Source organism: Sparus aurata, chromosome 3 (assembly GCF_900880675.1).
Source record: "Sparus aurata chromosome 3, fSpaAur1.1, whole genome shotgun sequence".
Taxonomy (NCBI): domain Eukaryota; kingdom Metazoa; phylum Chordata; class Actinopteri; order Spariformes; family Sparidae; genus Sparus; species Sparus aurata.
This window is the reverse complement of record NC_044189.1, coordinates 589,667-616,673: the sequence shown is the minus strand read 5'-3', so window position 1 is coordinate 616,673 and position 27,007 is coordinate 589,667. Positions and strand designations below refer to the sequence as shown.

The 27,007-nt window shown below is 44.2% G+C and overlaps 1 protein-coding gene across 1 annotated transcript; it reads left to right on the top strand.

Moving 5' to 3' along the window:
* Nucleotides 1-18,735: 18,735 nt before the first annotated feature.
* LOC115579043 (major histocompatibility complex class I-related gene protein-like) lies at nt 18,736-26,759 on the top strand. Its single transcript, XM_030412499.1, has 7 exons — nt 18,736-18,896; nt 23,188-23,454; nt 23,852-24,130; nt 24,463-24,765; nt 24,853-24,954; nt 25,176-25,193; nt 25,310-26,759. Exons 1-7 carry the CDS (start codon nt 18,875-18,877, stop codon nt 25,366-25,368), a joined length of 1,050 nt encoding a protein of 349 aa, XP_030268359.1. The 5' UTR covers nt 18,736-18,874; the 3' UTR covers nt 25,369-26,759.
* The last annotated feature ends 248 nt before the right edge of the window (nt 26,760-27,007 follow it).

Sequence of the window (27,007 nt, the reverse complement as noted above, 5' to 3'; positions counted from 1 at the left end):
GTTAGTAAATTCAGGTTTAATCTCTGAAAGTGTGATGGAGCCACAGCTCCACCTAGTGGTAAGTCCGGATATAGTTAAGAGGAGAGTTTCTGACACAAATGGACTTTATATTTGTACTTATAAATATGATTACCTACCTCCAACATATATTCTTGTACCGAAAGTTAAGCTAACCTTTTCGAAATGTTTTTAAGCCATCAGTGCTGCTAAAATCGTATGCAATTGTGTGTGGGTCTTGTTATAACCAATGACTCCCCTTTTTACTTTATTAGGCAATTCCTGTCATGTTCTTTTCATGTTTATGTAACAAAGGTTGATGTAAAGACCATGGTGGATTTAGGTGAATAAGTCGATCGTGATCTGGAGACGTTACAGCGTTATTATATTTCCTTAAGTAATAAGTTCGCAATATCAGCTGTAATATGAGCCGTGACGTCACCGGAGGAAGTGACGTGACAGTCCGCCCTCAATTCTGCCTTCAGCGTAAGTGTTAAAAGAGCAGACTTCACGTCACTCTCTTCCTCTTCTTCTTTTTCGTAACCCTACCTGTTTAATCTTTTCTACAACGCGTTTACACTTATAATTCTCAAACTTAATCTCCGTACTTTGCTTTGTTCGCGCCTCCGGACTTTTTTCTCCGGAGATTTGAGTTGCTCCCAGAACTCTTACCAAGAAACGCGCAGTTATTTTGAAATAACTTCTTTCCAAAATCAAAGCGAGAACGAGATTAATCCTTTTTGTATTCTTTTATATCGCCAAGTATTGCAACTCAGTAAGCCAGAAAAGCTATTTTTGTTTTTGTATTAAGTAACTAAGACGGACTCGCCAGGCCAGCGTTTCTTTCCCCGTTATTTTTGTACAAAGACCTAATCGATATATGTTCGGAGCTCCGCAATATCAGCTCAAGAAAGAGACTCTGACCAGAACTCGTGATTATTACAAGTCGGTGCAGTTAACTGCTCAAGAAGCCGTGAAGAAATCCACAGCCTAGAGGAGAAAGAGCATCCAATCGTCTCCGACCGCCTCCAGCGCACACAAGCAAGAACACTGCTGGGCCAGGAGCTGTCCTCAGGTGAACCGAGACGGCATCGCTCTCCAGCGGCTCTGAAACCGCCGCCGCCTCCCTGCACAGAGACGAAGCTACTCCCGGCCGTCCAGAGTCCGGGATCCCGCTCTTCGAATAAAAGTAGGCTAAACATTTACACGACAAGAGTCACACTCGAATGAGATCAGAGTTGGTGTTTGTGGAAGCTTCGAATATATATAGATATATCTCACAAATTCAAAGACCTCGCCATATCGCCTCAATAGAATAAACATTAATTCGTAGTGATAAATTACCGGTTACTTACACTAAAACCCACCATCGTTTAGAATTCATCTTGTCCTCATTTTATTTCACAATTTCTGTTAATATTGTCACATATTTGAATTTTTATTTCACATCCTTTATTCTGCATTTATTTAGTAAATAAACATATTTAACCGCATGTCGTTGTCTGTGCTCTTTTAATTTGAGGTGGGAAACCGACGGTATAGTGGAAAGAATTCATGACTTCAGAATAGGAGCAAATTGAAATTCAACAGATCAATTCGAGACTGATCTTTTGTGTTCAAGCCAAACTTGGACAGTTAATATTCTGGCTAGTTCCCTCCGAGCTAGTCGCACAGAGAATCATCGGAGGTGGTGCCCCGTCTAAAGTACAATTGATTACCAGCAATTAATTAACCCTTTTTATCAAAGTAGTGTCTCCTACATATTTATATGGTGCCGTCCGTGTGAGGCCACCTAAAACCACGTTTTCCCACATTAAATGAATGTGCACAGATAAAACATTGGTTGTAATAATCAGAACCCAGGCTGTTTAATGCCACTTGACGGTGTACTGAGTGATTTAATGCGATACTTGACCATATATTCTTAACTGCATATGTAACCTGAATTGTGTGTGAGCATAAAACTCCGCGGAGCCGTGATTGTGCTGTTCGAAACGAAATTAATGTGCACGGATGCTGAGTCATTCGTGAGTGATTAAGAGCTCTCCAACATCGCTGCATGTTGGAATTAACCAGAATCTGCTGGTAAACAGATCAGTGAATTGAAAGGCTGACCAAAGCAGCCGCGCGCTATTGTTTGTCTGGATGCTGGTAACCAGATCCATGACCTTTTTGCATGCATAAGTGTCGCTGTACACTTGAATTGAACCGGTTGGGCGAGATCCAGTGGCTGCGCGACGACAGCATTGGACGATCGTTCCTGAAGTTTTATTAATATCCGCTGCGCGCCGACAGGGACATTAATGGACTCAGACCCTCGCGTTCCCTAAAAAACTTGGAGTTGCTAACCAAGTGGGGAACAGCTGTATTATCAGTGAGAGGTTGTGCGTAAAGGTATCACTCTGTGTAGTGTAATACCAAAATTGTTGGCTGTGGCAACAATCCTGTCAGGAAGACAGTGTGTTTTGGCTGATAAAAGAGAGGCGCAGAGACCCTCTACCAGCCAAACTGTGAAATCCAAAGTAAGTGGATAAACTGCTTGTTGCTAGGTAAAAGTTACCAAAGTTGTTTGAAAAACTACTTGTGAAATGCAAGTGCTTGTGGCCGCCGCGCCCAAAGGCTGCCATTGTGTGGAAGAGTGAAATTCTGCCGCTACTGCTGTTGCTGCTGTTACTGCAATTTGTGCATGCAAGTGTTCTCCTCAGAGACCAGAACACAGTGAATCAGACTCCTCTGCCCTGAGGGGAGTATATCAGTGGGAGGAGCTAAAGAGCCCGCCTCCTAACTTCTTTTATTGTTGCGCGACTCACCCAAGAAGTAACGATAAGCGCCCCCTGTTGCTCAACCTGGGTAAATCACCCTAAATTGTGAAAACAGCGCCCTCTGCTGTTTAAAAGGGACGAAGCGTCCTAAATTGTGAAAACAGCGCCCTCTGTTGTTTAAAAGGGACGAAGCGTCCTAAATTGTGAAAACAGCGCCCTCTGTTGTTTAAAAGGGACGAAGCGTCCTAAATTGTGAAAATAGCGCCTCTGCTGTTTAAAAGAGCAAAGCGTCCCAAGTTGCGAGAATAACGCCATCTGCTGTTGGAACTGTAGGAAGGCATCTCAATGTGTGAATAACTCTCTCTGTGCTTGACTCCCTGGAAACAAATTCTATCTTTATCACTAATGAAAGATTGTGATGACAACAAATACATTTAATTAATCTGTTTTGAGGATTGACTTGGTTAATGGGACTGTGATTTTTAGTTTAACTGGCTAAACTCTTAAACATTAACTTGGTAAACTGAAGTATTAAGGCCTTTGTTACTGCCATACTTACTACAAGTGAATCCACAAGGAAATCAAATAATTAAATTGGAATTTACTCATTGGATAACCCTGACCTAAATTTGATTAAACCTTAATTTCTTTGAAATCCTCGAAATTTGATTTTGACATATGCTCCACGTATGCCAGTCCAACAATTAAGGTGTTAACTAATATCAAAGTAGCTTTACAGTCAGATTAAATACTTTAGCTTGTGTGTTAAAACACCGGCTTTCAGACTTTTAAACTTTAGACCCCACCGTTTGAACTTCGAATTAAATAGCCAAGCAAGCTCCACTCTTTATTAAAAACAATTCAAATTAAAGGCTCAGATCAGATAAATAAAATAAACAACTTGCAACTTCCAAAATTTTTAATTTTTTTTTAAATTTTTTTGAATTTCTTTTTTTTGAATTTTTGGTTTTGAATTCTAGAATTTTTTTTTTGTTGTAAAAAGCCTAGGCTAAATCATGGCAGGAACTGACGACCCCAAAGCTGGGGGCTCAAAGGGTGCTTTAAACAGCTTGGAGGCTGTAATAAGAGAACTCACTTCAGACCTGCTACCCGATTATGCAGACATGGTCCGAAAAACCGACACTAGTGAGCTACCAGGGATGATGGATGCCCTTTTATGTCAGGCTCTAACTGAAGAGCTCAAAGGAAAAAACAAAGAGAAAATGATGGGGAGCTTGCTTGTAGTGATGTTGGCACAGCAGAAACACAGCGACCAACTGTTACAACAAGCATCAATTGAAATAGACACCAGGAGAACAAAAAACAAAGCCCTTAAGAAGCAATGTGAGGAGATCAAGGAATCCTTAACTAAAGCAAATGAGGCCTTAAACAAATCAGATGAATCTTTAAAACAAACAAAAGAGACCCTAGATAAGGCCGATGGCCACATTAGCCAGGTGGAGTCCCAACTAAAAGCACAAGAGGATGAGTATGCTAAACTACAGGACGAACACGCAGACCTAAAACAAGTCCTCAGCGCTCAAGGAGCGGAGCTCGATAAAACCGAATATGAGCTCACAGTAACGACCCAACGTGCTGACCATATTAGCCGCGAACTTGAAAGCGCAACAGAGCAAATTGAGGACCTGAAGCTTAAGCTTCAAGTCTGGGAGAAAGCCAGAGAAAATGAAAATCAATTCCGTCACGACGCAAACAGAGAGCTAAGAGAAACTAGAGAGCAGCTCCATGACCTCCAACTCGATAAAAGAGAGAAAGAAAGAGAGCTTGATAAAGTAAAAAGGGAACTAGAACATTCCCTTGAGTATAACTCATTTTCAAAGGCGCCCGCCAGGGCCCACGCGAGTGAAGAAGCCAAAGGAAACAGGTATGACAGGGGCGCCCAACTAGACCTGTCTCTAGGAGCTATGTCACCAATAGATCCCGGTGCTCGCACTCGGACCGATAGGGATCTGGGTGACCGAGGCAAAAGGTCTTCCTCCCCTCAGCCACTCTCTGTCTCAAGAGTGCATCACTCTCGAGCCCCTTCCGACAGGGATCTAGACAAAATCGCGCGAAACATAACCCGTTATGAACCCAAAGCAGGCGGTAAAAATGATACCAAAGCATATCTAGAAGACATCGAGTTCTATCTGGGAAGATTCCCAGATGCCACCGTCGACGACAGACTTTATCTAATTAGAGGGACCTCTAGTCAGAAAGTCAATAAATTCATCGACCGACAGACCCCCCGTGTCAAAAACAATTATGAGGTCCTCAGTAAGGCACTGATAGATGAGTTTAAGAGCTATACGATAAAAACAGGCCTAACTGCTGCTTTGACTGTCAAGCAGGGGAGGCAAGAATCCCCTCAAGAGTACTATGAGAGACTCCACGAAGCCTATTTCGGGCCCAAGAATGAGACAGAGATGGAGGAGGAACTGCACTTTAAGTCATTGTTCGTGCAAAACCTCCATCCCTCAACTAGTCACCATCTAGGTGTCATGGCCTGCCCCGAGACCCTCACTAGCCGACAACTACGTGAGATGGCTACGAAAGGTTTCAATAAACAAAGACAGGCTCTAGTCAAAACCCCTGAAACAAACATCTTAAGCGTGTCCTCCAAAGGCCCGCCGTTGGAGTTAGAAGGAGCACCAAATGCCGAACCACCCGAGTCCGCCGCAACCTCCTCTAAATTTCCCAAACCTCCAATAGATCGAGGATACTCCCGATCCGATTCAGATCAGAGACACCCGCAAAAGCCCCGGTTTGCCGGTTACGACCACCCAAGAGGTGGATCAAATTACCGCTTCTCCGACTCTCGTGACACACGGCGTCCTTTTAACCAGTGGAAGGGCAATCGGAGTTATAACAACAGAGAGCCTGACAGGCGCGAACCTCGAAATTATGGTTTTAATGAAACTCGACACCAAAACCCCTCCGATAGGAAAGAAATCGGGAAAAGCGGTCATGTCAACAGTAGGCCAGACCGATCTGGCATAAACAAAGAAGACGTAGACGCGATTCGGAGAGTGATCGAACAGGTGCGCAAAGAGGACAAGGAGAAAGCTGACCTCTTCTCAGTGGTTACTCGCATAACAGCCCCTGAGGAGTCAGCTCCCTCCCCTCCAGAAACCTCCTCCTGCCAACCCAACGTGGGGGTGGAGGAGGAGGGGGGTCATGATCTTGATGAACCTGAGCCCGCATTGTCCCCTGACCCGAGTCCAGGGGTCCAGAATGACACCCCGGAACAACCGGGCCAGGGGCATAAAGACTCCACCTCTAGTGCAGTCCTAGTGGTCCAACTAAACGCAAACGAGACTCCTCCCACTAAAGGTCCGCCAATTTTTCAGGGAGAGCCACCTTTCCACCACTTTCTGGGTAACCTCAAGGAAAAGGGGGTCGCACATAAATTTTACCTTTCTGCCACGCTCGAAAACGAACTTGAACATGAAGCGCTCCTCGACACGGGTGCAGATGTGACCCTGATGTCACCAGGACTCTTCAATAAGCTAAGAGCGCTAGCACACCAAGCCAACCGGGACTTGAAGCTACAGCAGTGCTCGCTTGAAATCCAACCCTACTCACCCACAGGTACCACATTGACAACTCGGGCAGTGATTAATTTCACTATTGGACCAATGAATCTCGTACACCCCGTGTATGTGTCTCCTTTTGACTCAATCCCTCTTCTAATAGGTAAAGACCTTCTCAACCGATTTGAGCCGCTCATTGACTTTAAACGCTTGAAAATTTGGGCCCAGGTTCGCGAACCTCTTCCCATTGACGCTCCTTGGGTTATTAAAGCCCAATGCTACAGGCTGGACGCAAATGCCGCGGGCCCCGAGGCTCTATCGGGCCAGCGATTAACGGCAGAGGCCAGCAAAGCGACAGAGACAAACAAAAAGGGTCAAACATCCTTGATGTGGCCCCGAAGAGAAGCTTTGGCTTCCCGAGATAACTTCTTGTGCTCCTTGGCAGACTCATCTGCAATGCACGACTTCTGCCCACAGGTCGTAGGCGGCATTAAGCTTGAGGACGCCCACATCGATGATGTGGTCCTGGCCCTCTGGGCCGAAAAATCGGCCATCAGCCGGAAGTTGTACGAGACATTGATGCAAAATGACCCAAACATTTGCTTTGTACATAAAACTTTCCGCTTCCCTTCAGACCCAGTACCACAGTCAACCTGGATGGCTGAGGGTGTCTGCGCACTAAAGGTGCAGTGGAACCAAAGAAGTCTGACACATCTCTTTCTGGTCATTCCTGATCTGCCACATCAAGTCTATGTCGGATGCGATGTTCTCGCAAGACTGGACGTTCAAGTGGACATGGTCAATAACGTCTTATGGTCACTGATAATAACCCAAGACGCCGGCCCCGCTCCTTCTTTGGACAACATGAGGTCAGGGCAAACTATCCCAGAAGTTTGCCAAGCCATCAATGAACATCATATGACGGTTCCGGCCAAAACCACGAATGTGGCCATACGCTTAAACATCAAACCTGGCCAGTGTCTCGATCACTCACAGGCTTTCTTCCAACCATCCCCTTTGTTTTCCAAACTGGGATTAGCTCTTGAAGCCACTCCTTTGTTGGACCTACGCTCCCGGTCCACCCACCTGCTGGTGAATAACAACACCGCAGAAGAAATACTGATACCAAAATCAGTGCCTCTGGGTTGGATGATCAACACTAAATTCCACGATTTCGAGCTGAGAATCCCGGTGATAGGGATCTTACCTCGCGCTTTGCTTCCCGATGAGTCGGATGAAGGTGTCATGTACACTAAACCTTCAAAGGCTATCGCCTTATTTCCATCCTTAAAACTCACGACAAACGCTATCTGCCGTGTTGATCTTGCCAACCACAAAGAAATGGTTATACAAACCATCAACACATCGTCACTTGGCTCTACTCAGGAATTCCCCTCAGAGCCGCACGCCAAAGAAACCGGACAAATGTCTTCAGACACCAAGCTTGACTCTGAAGAGTCACCTGACGCAGCTTTTGCTGCCCAAATTGAGCAGGTGGTAACCCAGGCGGACGCCCTAAGCAGTGACGAGGAGCGTGAAAAACTTCGCAGTGTCCTGCGTAAATACAAAACATCATTCGCAAAAGATTCTCTTGACTGTGGTCTAACCACCATTCACTCGGTGCGCATTCCCACTCCTCTTGACGCACCCCCAACGTATGTACGACAGTATAAAATCCCACTGGCATCCTATGAGCCTGTACAGGAAATCATAGATGACCTATTAGAAAAGGGTATTGTTCGGCCCTGCAATAGCACCTACTCAGCACCCCTATGGCCGGTGTTAAAACCAAACGGAAAATGGAGACTGACTATCGACTACCGCAAACTCAACCAACAAGTTCCTCTATCTAGGTGGCCAATGACCCAGTTAGGTCAAGAGCTCCCCAAGGTTAGAGATGCAAAATACTTTTCTTCCATGGACATAGCATCAGGGTTCTGGACCCTGCCAGTACATGTTGAGGATCAACACAAATTAGCCTTCACCTTTGCAAACAGGCAATACACCTTCACCAGGTGCCCATTCGGTTACGCCAATTCGCCTGCCGAGTTCAACATCTTCTTAAACAAGGCGTGTCCCGACGCTCCCGGTCGAGGCACCCTGATATATGTTGACGACATCTTGATACGAAGTCCCACTCTGGACTCTCACCTGGAAGAAATAGACCACGTACTCACGCAGCTAACAGCAGCGGGAGCAAAGGTCTCACTTTCAAAATGTCAATGGTGTAAAACCAAAGTAAACTACGTGGGTCTCCTTGTTGGGCCACACGGCGTCGAGCCACAACTCGAACGTGTACAGGGCGTTGCCAACATTGCAGCTCCGACAAACATTTCGGAGCTCCGAAGCTTCTTGGGCGTGTGTAACTACTCCCGCCAGTTCATTGAGAACTATGCAGACCTGGCCAAGCCACTCACAGAGCTTCTCAAAAAGAACAACCCATTTGTCTGGGACGAGCAACATCAACAGTCCATGCAGGCCCTAAAAGAAAAGCTCTGCACGGCTCCGTGCTTGGCCTATCCAGACTGCACTAAGGAATTCCACCTGGAAGTGGGATTCTCCACCGGTTGCATGAGTGCAGGCCTGTACCAATTGCACGACTGCGATAAACGGGTAGTGGCCTACGCCAGCAAAACATTACTGGCCCCAGAGCTCAAATACACCGACTGTGAAAAGGCCTTGTTAGCAACCGTATGGGCTGTCAAACACTTTTCCAACTACCTCGGTGGTCAAAAAGTAATTGTCGAAACCCATCATCAGCCGGTGACCTTCCTCAATAGCCAACGGATCAGAGAAGGTGTGGTAACTAATGCACGTGTTGCATCCTGGTTGATGGCCCTGCAAAGTTTTGACATGGAAGTGCGCTACGCACAGAACAACAAAACGCCCCTTGGCACGGGACTTGCAACATGCCACCGATGCACCAATGACGTGCCCCCAAACACCACTCTGATCCTGGACCCCACACCTGCAGAACCATCACCCCACCACTACTTCGATCAAAATGTCTGCCAAGACATGATCACTGCCTATGTGGATGGATGTTCCTTTCACCACGAACTTAAAGTTCGAGCAGGTGTAGGCTTAGTTTGGATCAACAACACACCAACTGATCCTCAGCGGTTCAATCTTGGCTCACAATCTTCACAATACGCTGAAATTGCAGGTGTGTTAATCGCGCTACAAATGGCTGTGCTGCACAAAGTACAGACACTTGTACTCTGTACTGACTCAAACTACGCACGTTTGAGTTTCTCTTGCCACCTGCCTTTGTGGAAACAAAATGGTTTCACTACCTCCAACAGGAAACCTGTTAAACACAAAGAACTGTTCATGTCCTGCGACGCCCTGGTAGAAACGCACAACATGCAAGTCTACTGGAAAAAGGTCAGGGGTCACTCTCGTATCCCTGGACAGGACAAAGAGTTCAATGATCTGGCAGACACATTAGCCAAACAAGGTGCCCTTGATGGCACCTTGTGGCAATTTGACCACGAGTCCGTTCCCTGCCCTCCCACCCCAATGGTCTCTGTCGTGACTCGGGCTCAGGCTAAAGCCGCCGTTACCGGCAGTGCTCCACTTTCGCCACCGGCTACCGACACTTGCCTCTCACTCATTCCTGGCTCGGCTCCTTCCAAGCCGACTGCAGCCATCTCGGTAGCTCCCCGCTTCACAGACTCTGATTTGGTGACTCTACAAGCTCTTGATCCAGCTATTCGACTGCTTTTAATGTCATTATCCGATCCCTCCAACACGGTCATTTCGTCTCAAGACCTAGAAAACGTTCAGGGTTTACGGCACTTATACAATGCCCGTCCTTCCCTTCGCGTCGTCAAGGGCCTCCTAGTTCATGTCTCTGAGACACACACTTCACCTGCGTTCGTGGTGCCTCATAGCCACAGGGGGGTGATGCTAATGCATGCCCATGACTCTCCGTGTGCAGGACATAGAGGTGTCAAAGCAACACACCAGGCACTCCAACAAGTCGCCTATTGGCCACACATGCAAAAAGATGTAGCAGACTACATCAAAGGCTGTCTGGTTTGCTGTCAATTCCAACCATCAAACCCACTTCACAGAGCGCCCTTACAACGAAAAGGCATCTCCTTTCCCTGGTCAAATCTCCAGATCGACTGGGTAGGACCTTTAGCCAAATCAACCAGAGGTAACAAGTACTTCCTAACAGTCACCTGCGCATTCACCAAGTGGGTGGAAGGCCTGCCAGCCCCAAATGACACGGCCCAAACAACCGCCTACTTGCTAATGAACCATATCTTCTCACGATTTGGTCTACCAAGCCGCATCGACTCAGACAGGGGGACACACTTCACCTCTGAGGTCATGAAGCAGCTGTGGCAACTGCTAGGGGTTAAAGCTGATCTCCACATTAGCTACCACCCCCAGTCTTCGGGCCAAGTAGAACGGGCAAACCGAACAATAATCAGCATACTAAGAAAGTATGTAGCGGCTAACCAAAAAGACTGGGACGTAAAGCTACCGCTAGTCCTTATGGCTATCAGAGCCACCTCACACAAATCAACGGGAGTCTCTCCCTTTGAGATGATGACTGGAAGGCAGATGACGCTTCCACTACACTTGCTTTACCAGCCAGGTGAGGCTAACATCGCCACGGCATATACCACACACCAGTATATGACTGATCTAAGCGAACATCTCAAAGCCACCTTCGCTTTCGCCCAGGAACATCTGGACAAAAGTGCGGAAGGACGCAAGGCGTACTACGACCAAAAGGCGTCCCATGACGAACTCCAAGTGGGGGACAAAGTGTGGTACTACATCTTTGCTCCCCCGACCGGGAGAGACAACCAGAGCGCTAAAAGGCTTGCCCGCAAATTTCTGCCGCACTGGGCAGGTCCGTACGTGATCACCGAAAAACTCTCGGCCGTCGTGTACCAAATAAAAGTCAGCAAAGGCAAGAAAGAACCGACGCTTAAATGGGTCCACCGCAACCAAATTAAGCCACACAAAGCCCCCATGGGAATTGACGGGGACACCAATGTCCCTGTTAGGTCGTAAAATAAAGGAAAGAGAACACCCCTTTAAACGTTTAAAAGGGGCCAATCACAAGTAGAAATTTCCTCCCAAAGAAGTTTTCACCGCTTGTGTCATTTCTAAATAACTTGAGAATCAGACTTTGCCAATTAATCTGGTGACTCAGCTCGTTTAACCAAATAGTGTTGTTCAGACTGCTCAAATAATCTTATTCAAAGTGGGGGTTAACCTTATAGGATTACACCTGGTCTCAAGTGTACAATAATCGGATGGTGTCCCTAATCATGTGCGTTCTCCCCATCAGGATGATGCTGCTGCTCGCCATCCTGACCCTCGGGTTGGTAATAACCGCGGCCCTCCCCGAGATAATTGAACCAGGACCAAAATCTGGAATCGTTCTGAAGGAGCAGGCTGGACTTTTGATTACCAACTGTCGCCTGCACACACAGAAAGTGTTTGTAAGATTGAACCCCAGGGAGGTATGCAGAAGACATGTACCAACCACCTCTGAGCTTACCGGTTGGGCAGGCCAAAGGTGGTACAGGGAGGTATTAGAACACGCCGAAGCAGACACAACGCACATGTTGCAGCAGCTGCAGAAATTCACTATCACTCAATCTGAGTTAAGTGGGTTTAAGCACAGACCCAAACGTTTTATCGCAGGGCTCTTGACCGCAGCAGCTGTTGTTGGAACCATTTTTAACCTGGGACTCTCAACCGTTAACGCTGTTAGCTTATCGACCGTAAAGCGTCATGTCAACGAGCTGCAGGATGAAATACCAGAGATCAGGGAACAAGTCTACCGGCAGCAAGAAGAGCTACGGACGATAGGACAGTCAGTTAAGGGCACCATCTTGGTGGTCAATTCACACAGCGTAGCCCTTAACAAAACCATCCGCGCCGTAAATTCCCTTCTTGCGATAGTATCGATCGACTATGCTCACACACAACTGGTAAGCATGTTGATGAATGATATGTTACGTGACATTGGGTCCTCAGTAGACAGCTTAGCCATGGGTAAGATCCCTCCATACCTCATTCCATTATCTTTGGTACAAGACATTCTGTCCACCGCCACCAGAGACGTGGCCACGCCTATTCAAGCCCACTTAGCGTACACGCTGGGTAGTGCGGTCCCGATTTTTGTGGACCCCGAGGAGAGGGAAGTAGGTTTTATTATAAACCTACCGATAATCAACTCAGAGAACATTTACCGACTCAAAGACGTGGTAAATGTTGGATCCTGGCAAGGTGACGTCCACGTTAAAGTGCAGACTCCGTCGCTGGTTGCCTATCACGACAACAATCCCGACCTGTATTTGGCACCAAACACCCGCATGTGCACTCTCACCAAAGACATTCACTACCTATGTCCCAGTAAACCTTTTATACGAGACAACACAGATGGAATATGTGGACTGAAAGCAATGTCAGCTGATTCCCGTTGTCCGACTCGGGTCACGCCACGATCACAAGTAAACCAGACTCAGGTTGAGATTGTGGGAGGCCGCTGGTTGGTTAATACTCCAGTGAGAACGGCTGTTTTGACCTATGACCAACATGACACCGCCACTAGAATAACTCTGCCCGACGAAACCCTCTGGATTAGTGTTCCAGAGAACGCTATCCTACATATTGATGACTTAGCTCTCTACTATTTGGACCCAAACCAATATGAGGGTGAAATCGAAGTATCCGAGTTTTTCGACCAGCACCCCCTTGAGCTAGATCCAAATACCCTCACGCAAATACAGTATGAGGGTACTCGGACCATCAACTTAACACCTGTCAATAATGTACTTAAGGAAATAGCTGCCCAGGGCAACAAACCCCTTCAACCCATTCACTATGCCTGGTCAACACCCGACACTGTCTTAGCGATCGTTGCAGCGTTAGGATATTTATTTACCTTTGGCACTGCCTTTTTCTATCTTAGGCGCACCAGAGCCTTGCAGTGCAAACTCAACAAATGCACCAATGGTTTATCTAGGATAGCCAGACTCGGAAGACCAGCCCCAAATTACCCCGGTACCGGGCTCGAGATACCCGATGACGAAAGTGAAAGTAGCGGACGTTACACATCAATGGCGCCGGCACTTTTAGAGGTTGTTACTGATAGTGTTGTATTCTAATTTCAGACACTCGATCAAAAGAAGATTAGTGCCTCCTAATACAGGAGTTAGAATTATTAATATGACACTACCTCATTGTATATAAACTTTGTTAATTGATTACCCTTTAGGCACATGTTAGAAACAAACACCAACTCTGATTATCACAGTGTGCCATCTGGAAGACCTCGACGAGGGACAGTTCGACTTCATTGATCCAAGTTCCTGTTGCCGCAGTCATTGGATCAAAGTGGGGGATATGTAGGAACATGTCCCTTTTTAACCTCTTTTATATCACAGGAGACGCGATCTTCAGGTCCACACAGACCCCCTCTGATCCACTTTCTCTGACACCCTAATGGCCTGACTCTCTTCCTCCCCCTCCCTCCATTCACACTCTGATGGTGGGTTAAACAACATGTGCTGGGCAATAAACATTTCTTGTGATAAGGGACTGCTGGCTGAGTTCACAAAGGGGGGTTGCCAGACCCCAAAGGATTACCGCTGAGAGTGGGAAGACGACCATTTGTCACCTTAAGTTCCCTCTTACCTGACTTATATAGGGTCTATGCTAACAGGACACTGGACATTCGAGACTCAGAAAGGTCTCCTTTTACATCTGGATTTTGTTCACTTTGACGGGCTGTTGATAATTCAGGGCGCAGTGGTCACTGAGAAAAACAAGGTCCCAATTTGTTATACCAGACTTGTCATCAACAGATACCCTCCACATCTGGTACGAGCCATCAAAGTGCCACACGTGTGAATTATGACACTCAACCCAGCCCGAGTCTTTCTGCATTCCAAACAGGAGAAAGGAAGAGCCTTGATTTCTGTCTTAATGCTAAAAGGGTATTTAATGTAATCTCATCTTTTACAGGACAAAATATCCTTACTCAGCTGGATGATAACCCAAACATACTTTTTCCCCCTGTTTTCTAAGTTCAAGGAAACTACAGTTAGTAAATTCAGGTTTAATCTCTGAAAGTGTGATGGAGCCACAGCTCCACCTAGTGGTAAGTCCGGATATAGTTAAGAGGAGAGTTTCTGACACAAATGGACTTTATATTTGTACTTATAAATATGATTACCTACCTCCAACATATATTCTTGTACCGAAAGTTAAGCTAACCTTTTCGAAATGTTTTTAAGCCATCAGTGCTGCTAAAATCGTATGCAATTGTGTGTGGGTCTTGTTATAACCAATGACTCCCCTTTTTACTTTATTAGGCAATTCCTGTCATGTTCTTTTCATGTTTATGTAACAAAGGTTGATGTAAAGACCATGGTGGATTTAGGTGAATAAGTCGATCGTGATCTTGAGACGTTACAGCGTTATTATATTTCCTTAAGTAATAAGTTCGCAATATCAGCTGTAATATGAGCCGTGACGTCACCGGAGGAAGTGACGTGACAGTCCGCCCTCAATTCTGCCTTCAGCGTAAGTGTTAAAAGAGCAGACTTCACGTCACTCTCTTCCTCTTCTTCTTTTTCGTAACCCTACCTGTTTAATCTTTTCTACAACGCGTTTACACTTATAATTCTCAAACTTAATCTCCGTACTTTGCTTTGTTCGCGCCTCCGGACTTTTTCTCCGGAGATTTGAGTTGCTCCCAGAACTCTTACCAAGAAACGCGCAGTTATTTTGAAAATAACTTCTTTCCAAAATCAAAGCGAGAACGAGATTAATCCTTTTTGTATTCTTTTATATCGCCAAGTATTGCAACTCAGTAAGCCAGAAAAGCTATTTTTGTTTTTGTATTAAGTAACTAAGACGGACTCGCCAGGCCAGCGTTTCTTTCCCCGTTATTTTTGTACAAAGACCTAATCGATATATGTTCGGAGCTCCGCAATATCAGCTCAAGAAAGAGACTCTGACCAGAACTCGTGATTATTACAAGTCGGTGCAGTTAACTGCTCAAGAAGCCGTGAAGAAATCCACAGCCTAGAGGAGAAAGAGCATCCAATCGTCTCCGACCGCCTCCAGCGCACACAAGCAAGAACACTGCTGGGCCAGGAGCTGTCCTCAGGTGAACCGAGACGGCATCGCTCTCCAGCGGCTCTGAAACCGCCGCCGCCTCCCTGCACAGAGACGAAGCTACTCCCGGCCGTCCAGAGTCCGGGATCCCGCTCTTCGAATAAAAGTAGGCTAAACATTTACACGACAAGAGTCACACTCGAATGAGATCAGAGTTGGTGTTTGTGGAAGCTTCGAATATATATAGATATATCTCACAAATTCAAAGACCTCGCCATATCGCCTCAATAGAATAAACATTAATTCGTAGTGATAAATTACCGGTTACTTACACTAAAACCCACCATCGTTTAGAATTCATCTTGTCCTCATTTTATTTCACAATTTCTGTTAATATTGTCACATATTTGAATTTTTATTTCACATCCTTTATTCTGCATTTATTTAGTAAATAAACATATTTAACCGCATGTCGTTGTCTGTGCTCTTTTAATTTGAGGTGGGAAACCGACGGTATAGTGGAAAGAACTCATGACTTCAGAATAGGAGCAAATTGAAATTCAACAGATCAATTCGAGACTGATCTTTTGTGTTCAAGCCAAACTTGGACAGTCAATATTCTGGCTAGTTCCCTCCGAGCTAGTCGCACAGGGAATCATCGGAGGTGGTGCCCCGTCTAAAGTACAATTGATTACCAGCAATTAATTAACCCTTTTTATCAAAGTAGTGTCTCCTACATAACACACTCTGCAAACACTTCTAATATTACATCGAGTAACGTCAGTATTTTGCTCACTGCTCCAGATTCAGAGCTCCAGCATCAAACCTGCCAACCTTAAAGACATTTAATGAGCACCTAGCCTGTCTAAAACTACTATTTGCAACACACTCACAGCATCGGTGAACAGTAACTTTGACGAGTGGTTATCAACACCGTCGGGTAAACTCAACGTTTTAATTTGACCTTTTCAATGCTGTTTGCATTGGCAGTGGCAGCAAGCGGCTGTGAGGGGCAGGTGGGCAAGGGTCAGGGGCGGAGCTACCCAGTGAGATTCATGAAACAAAATAATAATGATAAAACAGGCTGATATTTTTTAAATATAATTTGCTTTAAAAGTTTCATTGTGGTTTTTATTTTCTTGAACATCTAAAAGGTAAAATACACAAAAAATAAAAACAAACTTCATCTTGAAAGTGACTGACCGATGTCCGGAAGTTCACCAGCGATCAGAAGGCGGGTTACTGGAGCAGATACAGCTGTTGGACAATGGCTAAATGGGCTAAACAGTTATCGTTGAGCAACTTTTTCCAAAAAACACGTCAGACTGAAGAAAATTTGGACCAGGCTGTGCTCAAAGAGGTATGTGAGCCGCAGGACAGTGTTGAACAAGCTGCATGGTGATGTGCCAGCATTTGTGGAGAGAAACTGGGAACATGTTATGGTTGTCCTGGACATTGCTATGTTGTATGCCAAACTTGAAATCCCACTTAGGGGCCACAGAGAAACAAAGGACGCACTCAATAGGGGTAATTTTTTGGAGCTTTTTAAATTTCAGCGTCAGTCTTGCTTTGTAAGATAAAGGCTGAACTGCATGGACAATATTTTGCAATACTTGCAGATGAGTATAAAGATCTGGCGAAAAGAGAGTTAGTTGCTGTTTGTGTCCGGTTCATTCATGGAGGAGCAGTGGCGGCCTTAGACATCTGGGGGCCCGTTTCAATACTACATATGAGACCCTATCCCATAAAACATTTAATTAAAACGATACATTGTGACCAAGTGTTAAAATCTCTATAGAGCAAGAAACCAGGAATGAGCAGGGAAAAAAAAAAAAACGAGGATTGAAGTTGGTTTTCAACAAAATGTAAAAACTTTAATTAGTTTCAAGCGAGAGAAACTCCTATCTCCGCTTGCTACAGTCATGGGGACTGTCAACATCAGTCGGAGGGCGATGTTGAGGTTTGGGTACAGGTCTAGCAGGTTGTTGGTGTAGATGTAGCTCAACATCTGCAGGCCAGTATTTTCCTGTACCGGCACAGCGGTGACAGCAGCCGATACCTCGCGCACGTGCTCCTCAGCATCCACGTCGCCAAGTGTTTCCTCCATATTCTTGCAGCTTTTCTCAAGTGTACCAGCTTCCATGGCCTTCTTTATTTCTTTCCTCCCGTAAATGAACCCGAACAGACTGTGAAATGAATCCATCAGCTTGAAACGCACACTAGTGCCCATGATGGCAGAGTCCACCAGTGAAAGGAAAACATCCCTCTTGAATTGTTCTTCGGGTGTCATCGTCAAGGAAGAATCTGCATTTTGGGACTCATATGGAAACTGGCGTTTTGGTTTTCGGCCTTGTGGAGTGGGAAAGACCATTGGCATCTCCATTTCTTCTGCGATGTCTCTGGCATCCGTGTGGCCCGATGAAAGCTCGTTCTCCCCGTATTCCCCTCAGGAATGTCAGAACATGTCCCACCTTGCGCTGTAGAACATCAATCCCCACTTGTGGGCTCTGAAGCAGCTTGCTGACGTGATTCACCTCTTACAAAATGTTGTACCAGAGGATGACAGTCACCAGAAATGTCCATATCATGATCTCCCGTTTAAGGCCACTGGCTGCAGATGCAGTCTCACGTCACCTGAGGTCAGAAACAAAAGTATTTATTTAAATTTCAGCTGACGCTCACAGTACCCGGCGCTGCTGTCCATTACTGAAACTGATGCCAAGAAAGAGAGGAGAGCTTTGTCAACACCAGGAAGCTGATAGCGCAGCACTTTGACACTTTCCACGCGGCACTCCCATCGCGTGCTGGATATGGCCTTGAGAGTCAGCTGTGGGACGATTTCCTTAAAGATTTCCCCTCTCTGTGGGGATGAGCTGAAAAGATTGTATAGAGGTTGCAGCACACAAAAGAAGCTTATGGACTCCACTGTTGATTTTGCAGCATCTACAATGACAAGGTTTAAACTGTGGCTGGCGCATGGCATGAACATTGCTTTTTTGTTTATATCAGCAGCCTTTTCTGCTTTCCGCTGTTTTTCCCCTGCATGTTGCTCCCGTTGTCGTATGCCTGTCCTCTGCATTTTTCCCTATCCAGGCCTAACTTCTCCATATGTCCCAAGAACACACCAGTCGACCCTGCGCCAGATGTGTCCCACCACTGGCAAGAAACCTACAAAATGCACTGCAACAGTTGCCTCGTCACCAATGTCGCATTGGACAGAGCGTAGTGTCACAGAGAGTTGCTCTGTGTGTGCAGCGTCAGGGGTGCAGTCCATTATCACGGAGAAGTAATTTGATTGTTTTACTTTGGCTGTGATTAATTCATTTTGTATGGTTTTCCCCAGATAATGGTCAGCGATTTCTTTTTTCTCTGCTCGCCTGACATGCTTGCTCATTACTGGATCAAACTCTGCGAGTAGCTCCACAATACCCAGAAAATTCCCATTGTTTGGCTCGTGCAGATTTAAATTGTGGCCACGGAATGCAAGATTTTTCTGTGCAAGGTGACAGACAATTGCAATTACTGTTTTCATGATGTCGTTCCAGTGTTTTCTTTCCAGCATTTGCATTTCTTGATATGTTTGGTCTATGGCACTGTGCGTTTTTACGCGCATCTCCAATTCGCGCCAGCTGTCCATATTGGAACGGTGGACATTTGATTTCTCACGATAATAGAGTGTGAAAGTGAGACGTTCCCACATTTTGAAACCCCTGCCAGTCAGACTGTGATTTCGCTTGCCAAATATGGTACAACAGAAACAGAAAACTGCGTCTGATGATTTTGAATATACTAACCATGACCTGCATATTTTTCCCCTTTTTTTTTTCATCCTCATGAAATATCTGTCCTTGGTGAAACAATGGTGTGTTTGGCTCTGTGGGAAGTTTAAGTCCTCTATCTGAACGGGACCTCTCTGAACAAAATCAATCCGCTGGTCACTGGTAATATGCTCTGGCCAGCATGCGGGGTCTGTCTCTGTGAATGACAGTGGGACTTTCTCCCTGGCTGTAGTGCTGGTGGTGGCATCTCTCTCATCTGTTCCAGTTGTGTGACTATCATCTTCATGTTCTTCAAAGGATCCTATTTGGTCATCATCATTATCAGATGGGTCAGTAGAAAGGTCATTACTTTCACCTTGGTTCGTGCTTTCCTTGGTTCCGGTTGTTTGGCTGGCATCACGGGAGGGCCCGGGGGCGACAGCCTCTGCCGGCACTGCCATTACAGGTGCAGGGCAAAAGAAAGAGATCACTTTTGGTAGACTACTCACAGCTTTCCTTTTATTTTCTGCTGTTTTTCGTTTTTCAGCACCACTCTGGTATGTGCGCTTCATTTTTGGTGGATACGTTATGCGCAGCGTTGCCTAGGTGATGAATTATTGTTTACAGCCTACTTTTTCTTCTTTATTTCTCTCTTTTACTTTTTGGAGGGCAGTTGGGTGATAGGCTACTACCATAGGCTAATTTACAGTGGCCCGTCAGATTTTATTATAGCCTGTCATAAGTAGTTTACATACGTCTCATATCACTTTAAAAATAATCAGGCCCATCCTGATTTTTCAAGAGTGTTACAATGCAGCACTCTGATTGGCCAAAAGCTTTTCACTCCACTTACACACAGATTGTTGTGGCTCAGTGGCAGAATCGACTTCATAGATTGAACTTGCATGGAAACTGAAACCGGGGAACTGTGAGATGATACAAAATGCATACCTGGAGAGCAGCAATGCGTACGAGCGTTCTTAAAATGCGTACGTCATGGCAAGTCTGTAGCATGTGTCCACCAATTGCTCAACTTCCAAGCACGGTGTCCTGGATGGATCTCTTTTTGCACTTCCACAAACCTGCATGTCTGCTGCTGCCTCTCATGAAACTGTGCATATTGTTCACTGTATCAAAGAATGTGCTAACCTGCTGAGAGACACCAAATTCAGTCTGTGAGAGTTACAGTGGACGTTCACAGCTTGGAGAAAAGATCGTTTCAGAATCACATGCACACCTCCATTGTTTCCTGACACAACGGAAACGCCATCTAAACTAAAGCCAACACACAGAGATGGATCAAGTTGCAGTGGTTCAGTTATCTGTGATATCTACAGTGGCCGGGAGGTGCAAACCAAAATTACAAAATGTGAAACACTTTTACGAAGCTTGAGAGAAATTTACATTTTGGAAAACATTTTTACATATCATAAAACAAAATTACATTACCGAAACATATTTACATTTCAGAAAACAAATTTACATTTCAGAAAACAAATTAACATGATACAAAACACTTTTACAAACGCCGAGACAAATTTACAAGTGGTGAAACACTTCTACAAGTTCCAAAACAATTTTACAAATAACATCAACCGGAAAGGGAATGTACCAACTCCGGAGTTGAACCGGAATTATACAACAAGTAGTTCCGACCAAGCAATCTGATTGGTCAACAAGACATTTTGACCGTGCTCAAATCAGCATGACAGCACGCCTGACTCATTACTCAAAATATTACTCCGCCAAGTCCATGGCAATAGTGTATCCATCTCCATGGCAACATAGTAACTGGGAGTAATCGGGAGAAGCAGCCGCTAGACATTTCTCTGTCGACCCCAAAAGAGTGAGAGATTGGCGATAAAAAAAACGGAGCTGTCTGAGATAAACATGCGGGAATTAGTTATCAGCAAACGGGCACGCCACGAGAGAGTGTCCCGCAAAATGATCAGGACGATGGAGAAACAAATGTACGCCACCGTGAGTGACAGCACAGATGATGAATTATCTGTGAGTGCTGGTCGGCTGAATCGTTTCCTCTGCCACAACAACTTCACTTGCAGAAAACAACTATTGCCCAGCAGGATGCCAGAGAATTCATCGAGAAGCTGGCAAAGTTTGTGACATTTTCATCCCGGATTTTTGAGAGGAAGGAATTAAACGCCTGTCCCAAATTGCCGCCTGGTCCCAAATAAACGCCTTGTCTGTTAAGTGATTGAAACAAATAAATGCCCCGGCTATTATTTATTTTCCCTTCAGTGTGAGAGACACTATTGTGGCCGCAGTGAAAACGTTTTATAAAAAATATAAAAGAAACTAAAATCAACATCTTTGTTATAACTTGGGCGATAAAAATAAGCCTATTCTGTTTATCTGTGCAGTATTGATTTAGTTCGGGAAATTCTGAGATCGCGATAAAACATGAACGTCAGCTCAGACTTCACTCTTCTGGGACTAAAAAATCCTTTCTGTTGCTAGGTCGTTACTAAGGGTTGGATTATTTGATGGAGTGGTAAACTACGTTCCATTAAACATATGAGTAAACTGACGTGACTGATTTTGTTTCAGTTATTAGTCAGACCCCATGTGTTTCCATGGAAACGCGACACACACTCGCAAAAACCTTTAAAATTGACAAGCAAATTGTCCATCAACATGGATATATTTTGATTATACATTTTATTTGTGTTTGTATTAGTTGTATAATCGCAATATTACCCTCGAGGGTGTGCTTTAACGTAATTTGAGCACTTCAGTGCTGCTTGCGGGTTAGATCGATGGACCAGATATGCTGCAGCAGTGCATAAAATATTTTAATGAGGGACACTCGTACGCTGTAATCGTGGACATGATGTCATGTTTACACAGTGTTCACATCAGCTTGAGGTCTCTGAAAAGCAAACTGAATGGAGCCAGGTTATATCGCAGAAAGGATTACTCCTCTACTCCTGATGTGAACACCGTGTAAACATTACATCATGTCCACGATTACAACGTACGAGTGTCCCTCATTAAAATATTTTATGCACTGCTGCAGCATATCTGGTCCGTCGATCTGGTCCATGCCCCTTAAAAACTCTAAAGACCGACCACACGAAGAACAAAACCGCGTTAAACGGCTCATATGTTGTCCACAAAACGGGCAAAACCTCACTCGATGGCTGTCCATCTTGAACTCACCATGAACTCCATCAACAACAACAACTCGAATTGGCCGCTGCCGGGTTATCACTTCCGGTTCAACCCCGGAGTTGGTACATTCCCTTTCCGGTTGATGTTATTTGTAAATTTGTTTTGGGACTTGTGAAAGTGTTTCACCACTTGTAAATTTGTCTCGGCGTTTGTAAAAGTGTTTTGTATCATGTTAATTTGTTTTCTGAAATGTAAATTTGTTTCGGTAATGTAATTTTGTTTTATGATATGTAAAAATGTTTTCCAAAATGTAAATTTGTCTCAAGCTTCGTAAAAGTGTTTCACATTTTGTAATTTTGGTTTGCACCTCCCGGCCACCGTAGATATCTGCTCTGACATACTTGTTTCCATGAACCCGATCGTCTGTTCTTTTATTTTCCCTGTGTGAACATATTTCACTCTAACAGCTCGAGTTCACGCTTTGACTAATCCTCATATCCGAGTCCCATCAGGACATAATAGCTGCCTGGTTCAAGGACTTCAGCTTTGATCCTGAACAACAGCAAACAGGCTGCTGACTCCAGCAGCTCATCATGAACATCTGGGCTCATCAAACTTCTGTTTCTGGGAAGCTGCACCAGATGATTTTGGATCCTTGGATCATATTTGCATATGAACTTGAACTGTTAGAGAAAGTTTTCATTATTGAGAGCGTCTGCATTTTCTCCTGTGTCCATGTGTATGTGTGGTGATGATGAGTGTGTGTTCATACTGACTGGAGGCTGTTGTTCTGAACAGTACATTTACAACTTTTGCATTTTGCTCCTTCACAGCAAAAACACACACACTTTGCATCATATTTATAATCAGTGTTATTTATAAGCTCCTTTGTTTGTCCTGCAGTGCTACACTCCCTGAAGCATTTCACAACTGCATCAACTGGAATCCCAAACATCCCAGAATTTGTGGCAACACTAGAAGTTGATGAACTTCTGATGGGGTACTCTGACAGCAACAAAAGGCTGGATGTAAAACAGGACTGGGCAAAGAAATTCTTTATAGATCACCCTGAGCAGTTGGAGTGGTACAGACAACAGTGTTTCCACATCCAGCCAAACTTCTTCAAATCCTTGACTAACAGTTTGATGCGTGTCTACAACCAAAGTGGAGGTACAGTATGTAACATGTTATAGCCTGTTTAACTTTTTACTGTTCTGCATCTTAGTTGTAAAGTGACCCAGGGCCTCAAGATACCAATCAGTTCAAACTCTAACATCATTTTACACATAACCTGAAATAGAGATTCATGTAAAGTAAACCATCATATCAGTTTGTCTTCAGTGGTCCAGCCACTACCTGTCATTCATCATGTCAACATTAATCAGCTGCTAGTTAGACTTGTTGCTGAAGCTGTTAAACACAAACTAATGATTATAATCTGATTCATGATCACACGACTAAAATAATAGCAGTCTTCACACAATGTACAATGTTTTTAAGATCATCTTTCCACCGAATGTTTCATCTTGTGAATCAGTGTTAATTACAGTCTCTGTCTCTGTCTCAGGTGTCCATGTTTTACAGAGAGTGAGCGGCTGTGAGTGGAATGATGAGACTGAAGAGGTCAAAGGTTTCACTCAGATTGGTTATGATGGAGAATATCTCTTGGAATTGGATTTAAATACATTGACATGGATCGCTCTAAGACGTGAGGCTGACCCCGCCAAACAGAGATGGGATGCTGATAAAGAATTAGGAAAAGTATTTAAGATTTTTTTGACTCAGGTTTTTCCTGAGCAACTTAAGCAGTATGTGAAGTATGCGGGGAGCTTTCTGCTGAGAACAGGTAGGATCACCTGACCTGATGTAGTTTATTAGACACAGTGATCTTCATATAGGCTGCTCAGACTGAACTGTCATTGTATTATTAATCCAACCTGTCTGACATCAGCTTTTTTGTAGTGGTTACATTTGTTTTAGTCCTGACCAATCACAGACATCTTTGGGTGACATCACTCACCATCAAAGTTCAGACTGTGATGTCACAGTTAGTTTAAGGAAAGTGATTTTACAGTTTCAGTGTTTCACAATAGAAATAGTTCCACTGAACATTGACACTGTGATTGACGACCTGACTGTGAATCATAAGAACAGAATATCTCTCTCTTTCCTCTCCAGATCTTCCCTCAGTGTCTCTCCTCCAGAAGACTCCCTCCTCTCCAGTCAGCTGCCTCGCTACAGGTTTCTACCCTCACAGAGCCTCACTCGTCTGGAGGAAAGATGGAGAGGAGCTTCATGAGGAGGTGGACCACGGAGAGATCCTCCCCAACCACGATGGAACCTTCCAGATGAGTGTTGACCTGAACCTTTCATCAGTCACACCTGAAGACTGGACGAGGTACGACTGTGTGTTTCAGCTCTATGGTGTGAAGGAGGAAATCATCACCAGACTGGAGAAAGATCGGATCAGAACCAACGAAGGTAAGAGTGAGATCAGAGGGTGCTGAAGGGGAGTGCATGGGAACAACAACAGGAACAGTAATAATGAACTATCATTGTATTCAACAGTGAAGCCCAGTAACATGACCGTCCTCGTCACTGCTGCAGTGGTTGTTCTTGTTCTCATTCTCATCGGTGCTGCTGGATTCATCGTTTACAAAAAGAAGAAAGGTGAGAGAGAAAAAGGAAAGATTTCAGTATTTAAGTTGATTCCTGTTATTCAGGTTGCAAAATTAAAACAAGTATCAGAGAAAGTAAATACAGTCAGCACTAAACAGACTGAGTATAAACAGATACTCAGTCTGAATGAGTAGAAGAGAGGAATAAAGTGACTAAAGATAATCTGGCATTTACAACTGTGACTGAAATTATTTGTCTTGTTCTGATTTCAGCCATCAGCCCTCCATCTTGTAAGTAAAACTTACTTTGGTTCTATTTCAGCTGATCTGACTCACACTTCATGTTTTAGATGAAAATGTTAAAATGATTGTGCATATTAACCTTGTTTTCTTTATTTATTGTTTAGCAGCTCCTGACAACAGCACAGATGAAGATTCCTCTAAGCCACTGAATCAAGACAATTGAATGACAAAGACACTTCTGGTGACACTTCATCTATTACAGAACTTAAAGACAAAATAAGACAGATCTTGCAGTAGCATGTAAAAAGACTGATTGAAAAGGTGGGACTGTTCTATGTTCTATGGCTCTGACTGGTTGTTTAATTGATTAATGACTCTGTAAGGACACTCCATCACAGAGTTTAAACGCCTGCAGTTCCCCTCCAGTTAGTGAGAACTGTAGAAGCCTCTTTGGTGAGACGTGGTACTGAAACAAGTCCAGTTGCCTACGATACAGCACCGAGATGTAAGATAGTTTGGTTTTGGGACTTCTAACACCTGATTTGTTGGTGTCCTGTCAGTTGTCTGCGTAGAGTAAATGGAAGTACTGACCCGTTCTGTGTTCTTTCTGTTACAAATAGTTTGTTTTTAAGGAGTTGTTAACAAACAATTTAAGCTAGAAAGAGATGACAATCCAACCGTTTCACTCGACCAGTATGAAGTGATCAGACCAGCTACATCGGGCCTCTTCAGCTACTTTTTTTGAAAAGCTGGATTTGGAGAAAATGAAGTGCAGAGGAGCCGGACTATATGCTATACCTTTAAGTGTTTGATAAAAACTCACTACTTTACAGGCCAACTTTAGTTACAAACTATTCTAACTCTAACTTTAAAACTTGTACATTGATCAGTTTATAGAAAACGTGTATAGTATTTTTGTAGTAAGACATCAAGCGGTGGTGACGTTTAAGTCATGTGACTGTGATGTTGTCTGTTTAAAGCCAAACATTCGATTTTTACTAACAGAGATGTAACGTAGGCTTTAAAAGTCACAAAAGTTGTTTTCGTCTGTGAAGATTATCTTGATGAACAAAACATGTAAGAATCATAAACTTTGTTTTCTGTGTTTCTTTCTACGATCTAATTAAAAAATCCCATAGACTTCTTGTGAAGGGAACCAGGGTGATGCTAACTTCAGGGTTAGCGTCAAAAAACAGTTTATTGCTGCACCACTCTATAGATGGAGAATATGGAGTTTGGTCCATCATGGAGCCAGTGTGTCTCTCGTATGAGCATGAATGTTGATAAATGTTCTGTTACATGTGTTTGTCACTTAATTAAGATAATAACACTTGGATATTAAGTATGTCACAGTCATTATATACAATATTTAAATATTCAGTTAAGTGACAGTAATCTTATAATTGTTAATATGTTACTCTACTTCACACTTGGCAGGTTTGTTGCTGAGAACTGAAGGAAGTGCAGTGTCAGATTTTGCCAATTCAAAACACATTCAACATCAATAAATTTTGACTGAACAGAATTGTGCATGTCCATATCATATATACCATGTCGCTCTCTGTCATAACTTTTCATATTCATATTAAAAAGCTGTTGTTGTGATCTACTTTACACAGGCTGCTGTGTGTGTGTGTTTGTGTATAAGTGTGTGAAGTCACTAGTAACATGCCAGACTCATTTACAAATCCAGTGATTTTAGGAGTTGTTGCATCATGAGGAGAAACTTAACAAACTCTATGAAACGGCTGCAGCACATTTTAAATCCATGATGCCTTCTTGTGAATTCGGCATGAAAACATTAAGACATTTATTTCTTTGTAAAAAGTATCACCATCGCTGTAAAAGTCTGTCACTTCTTG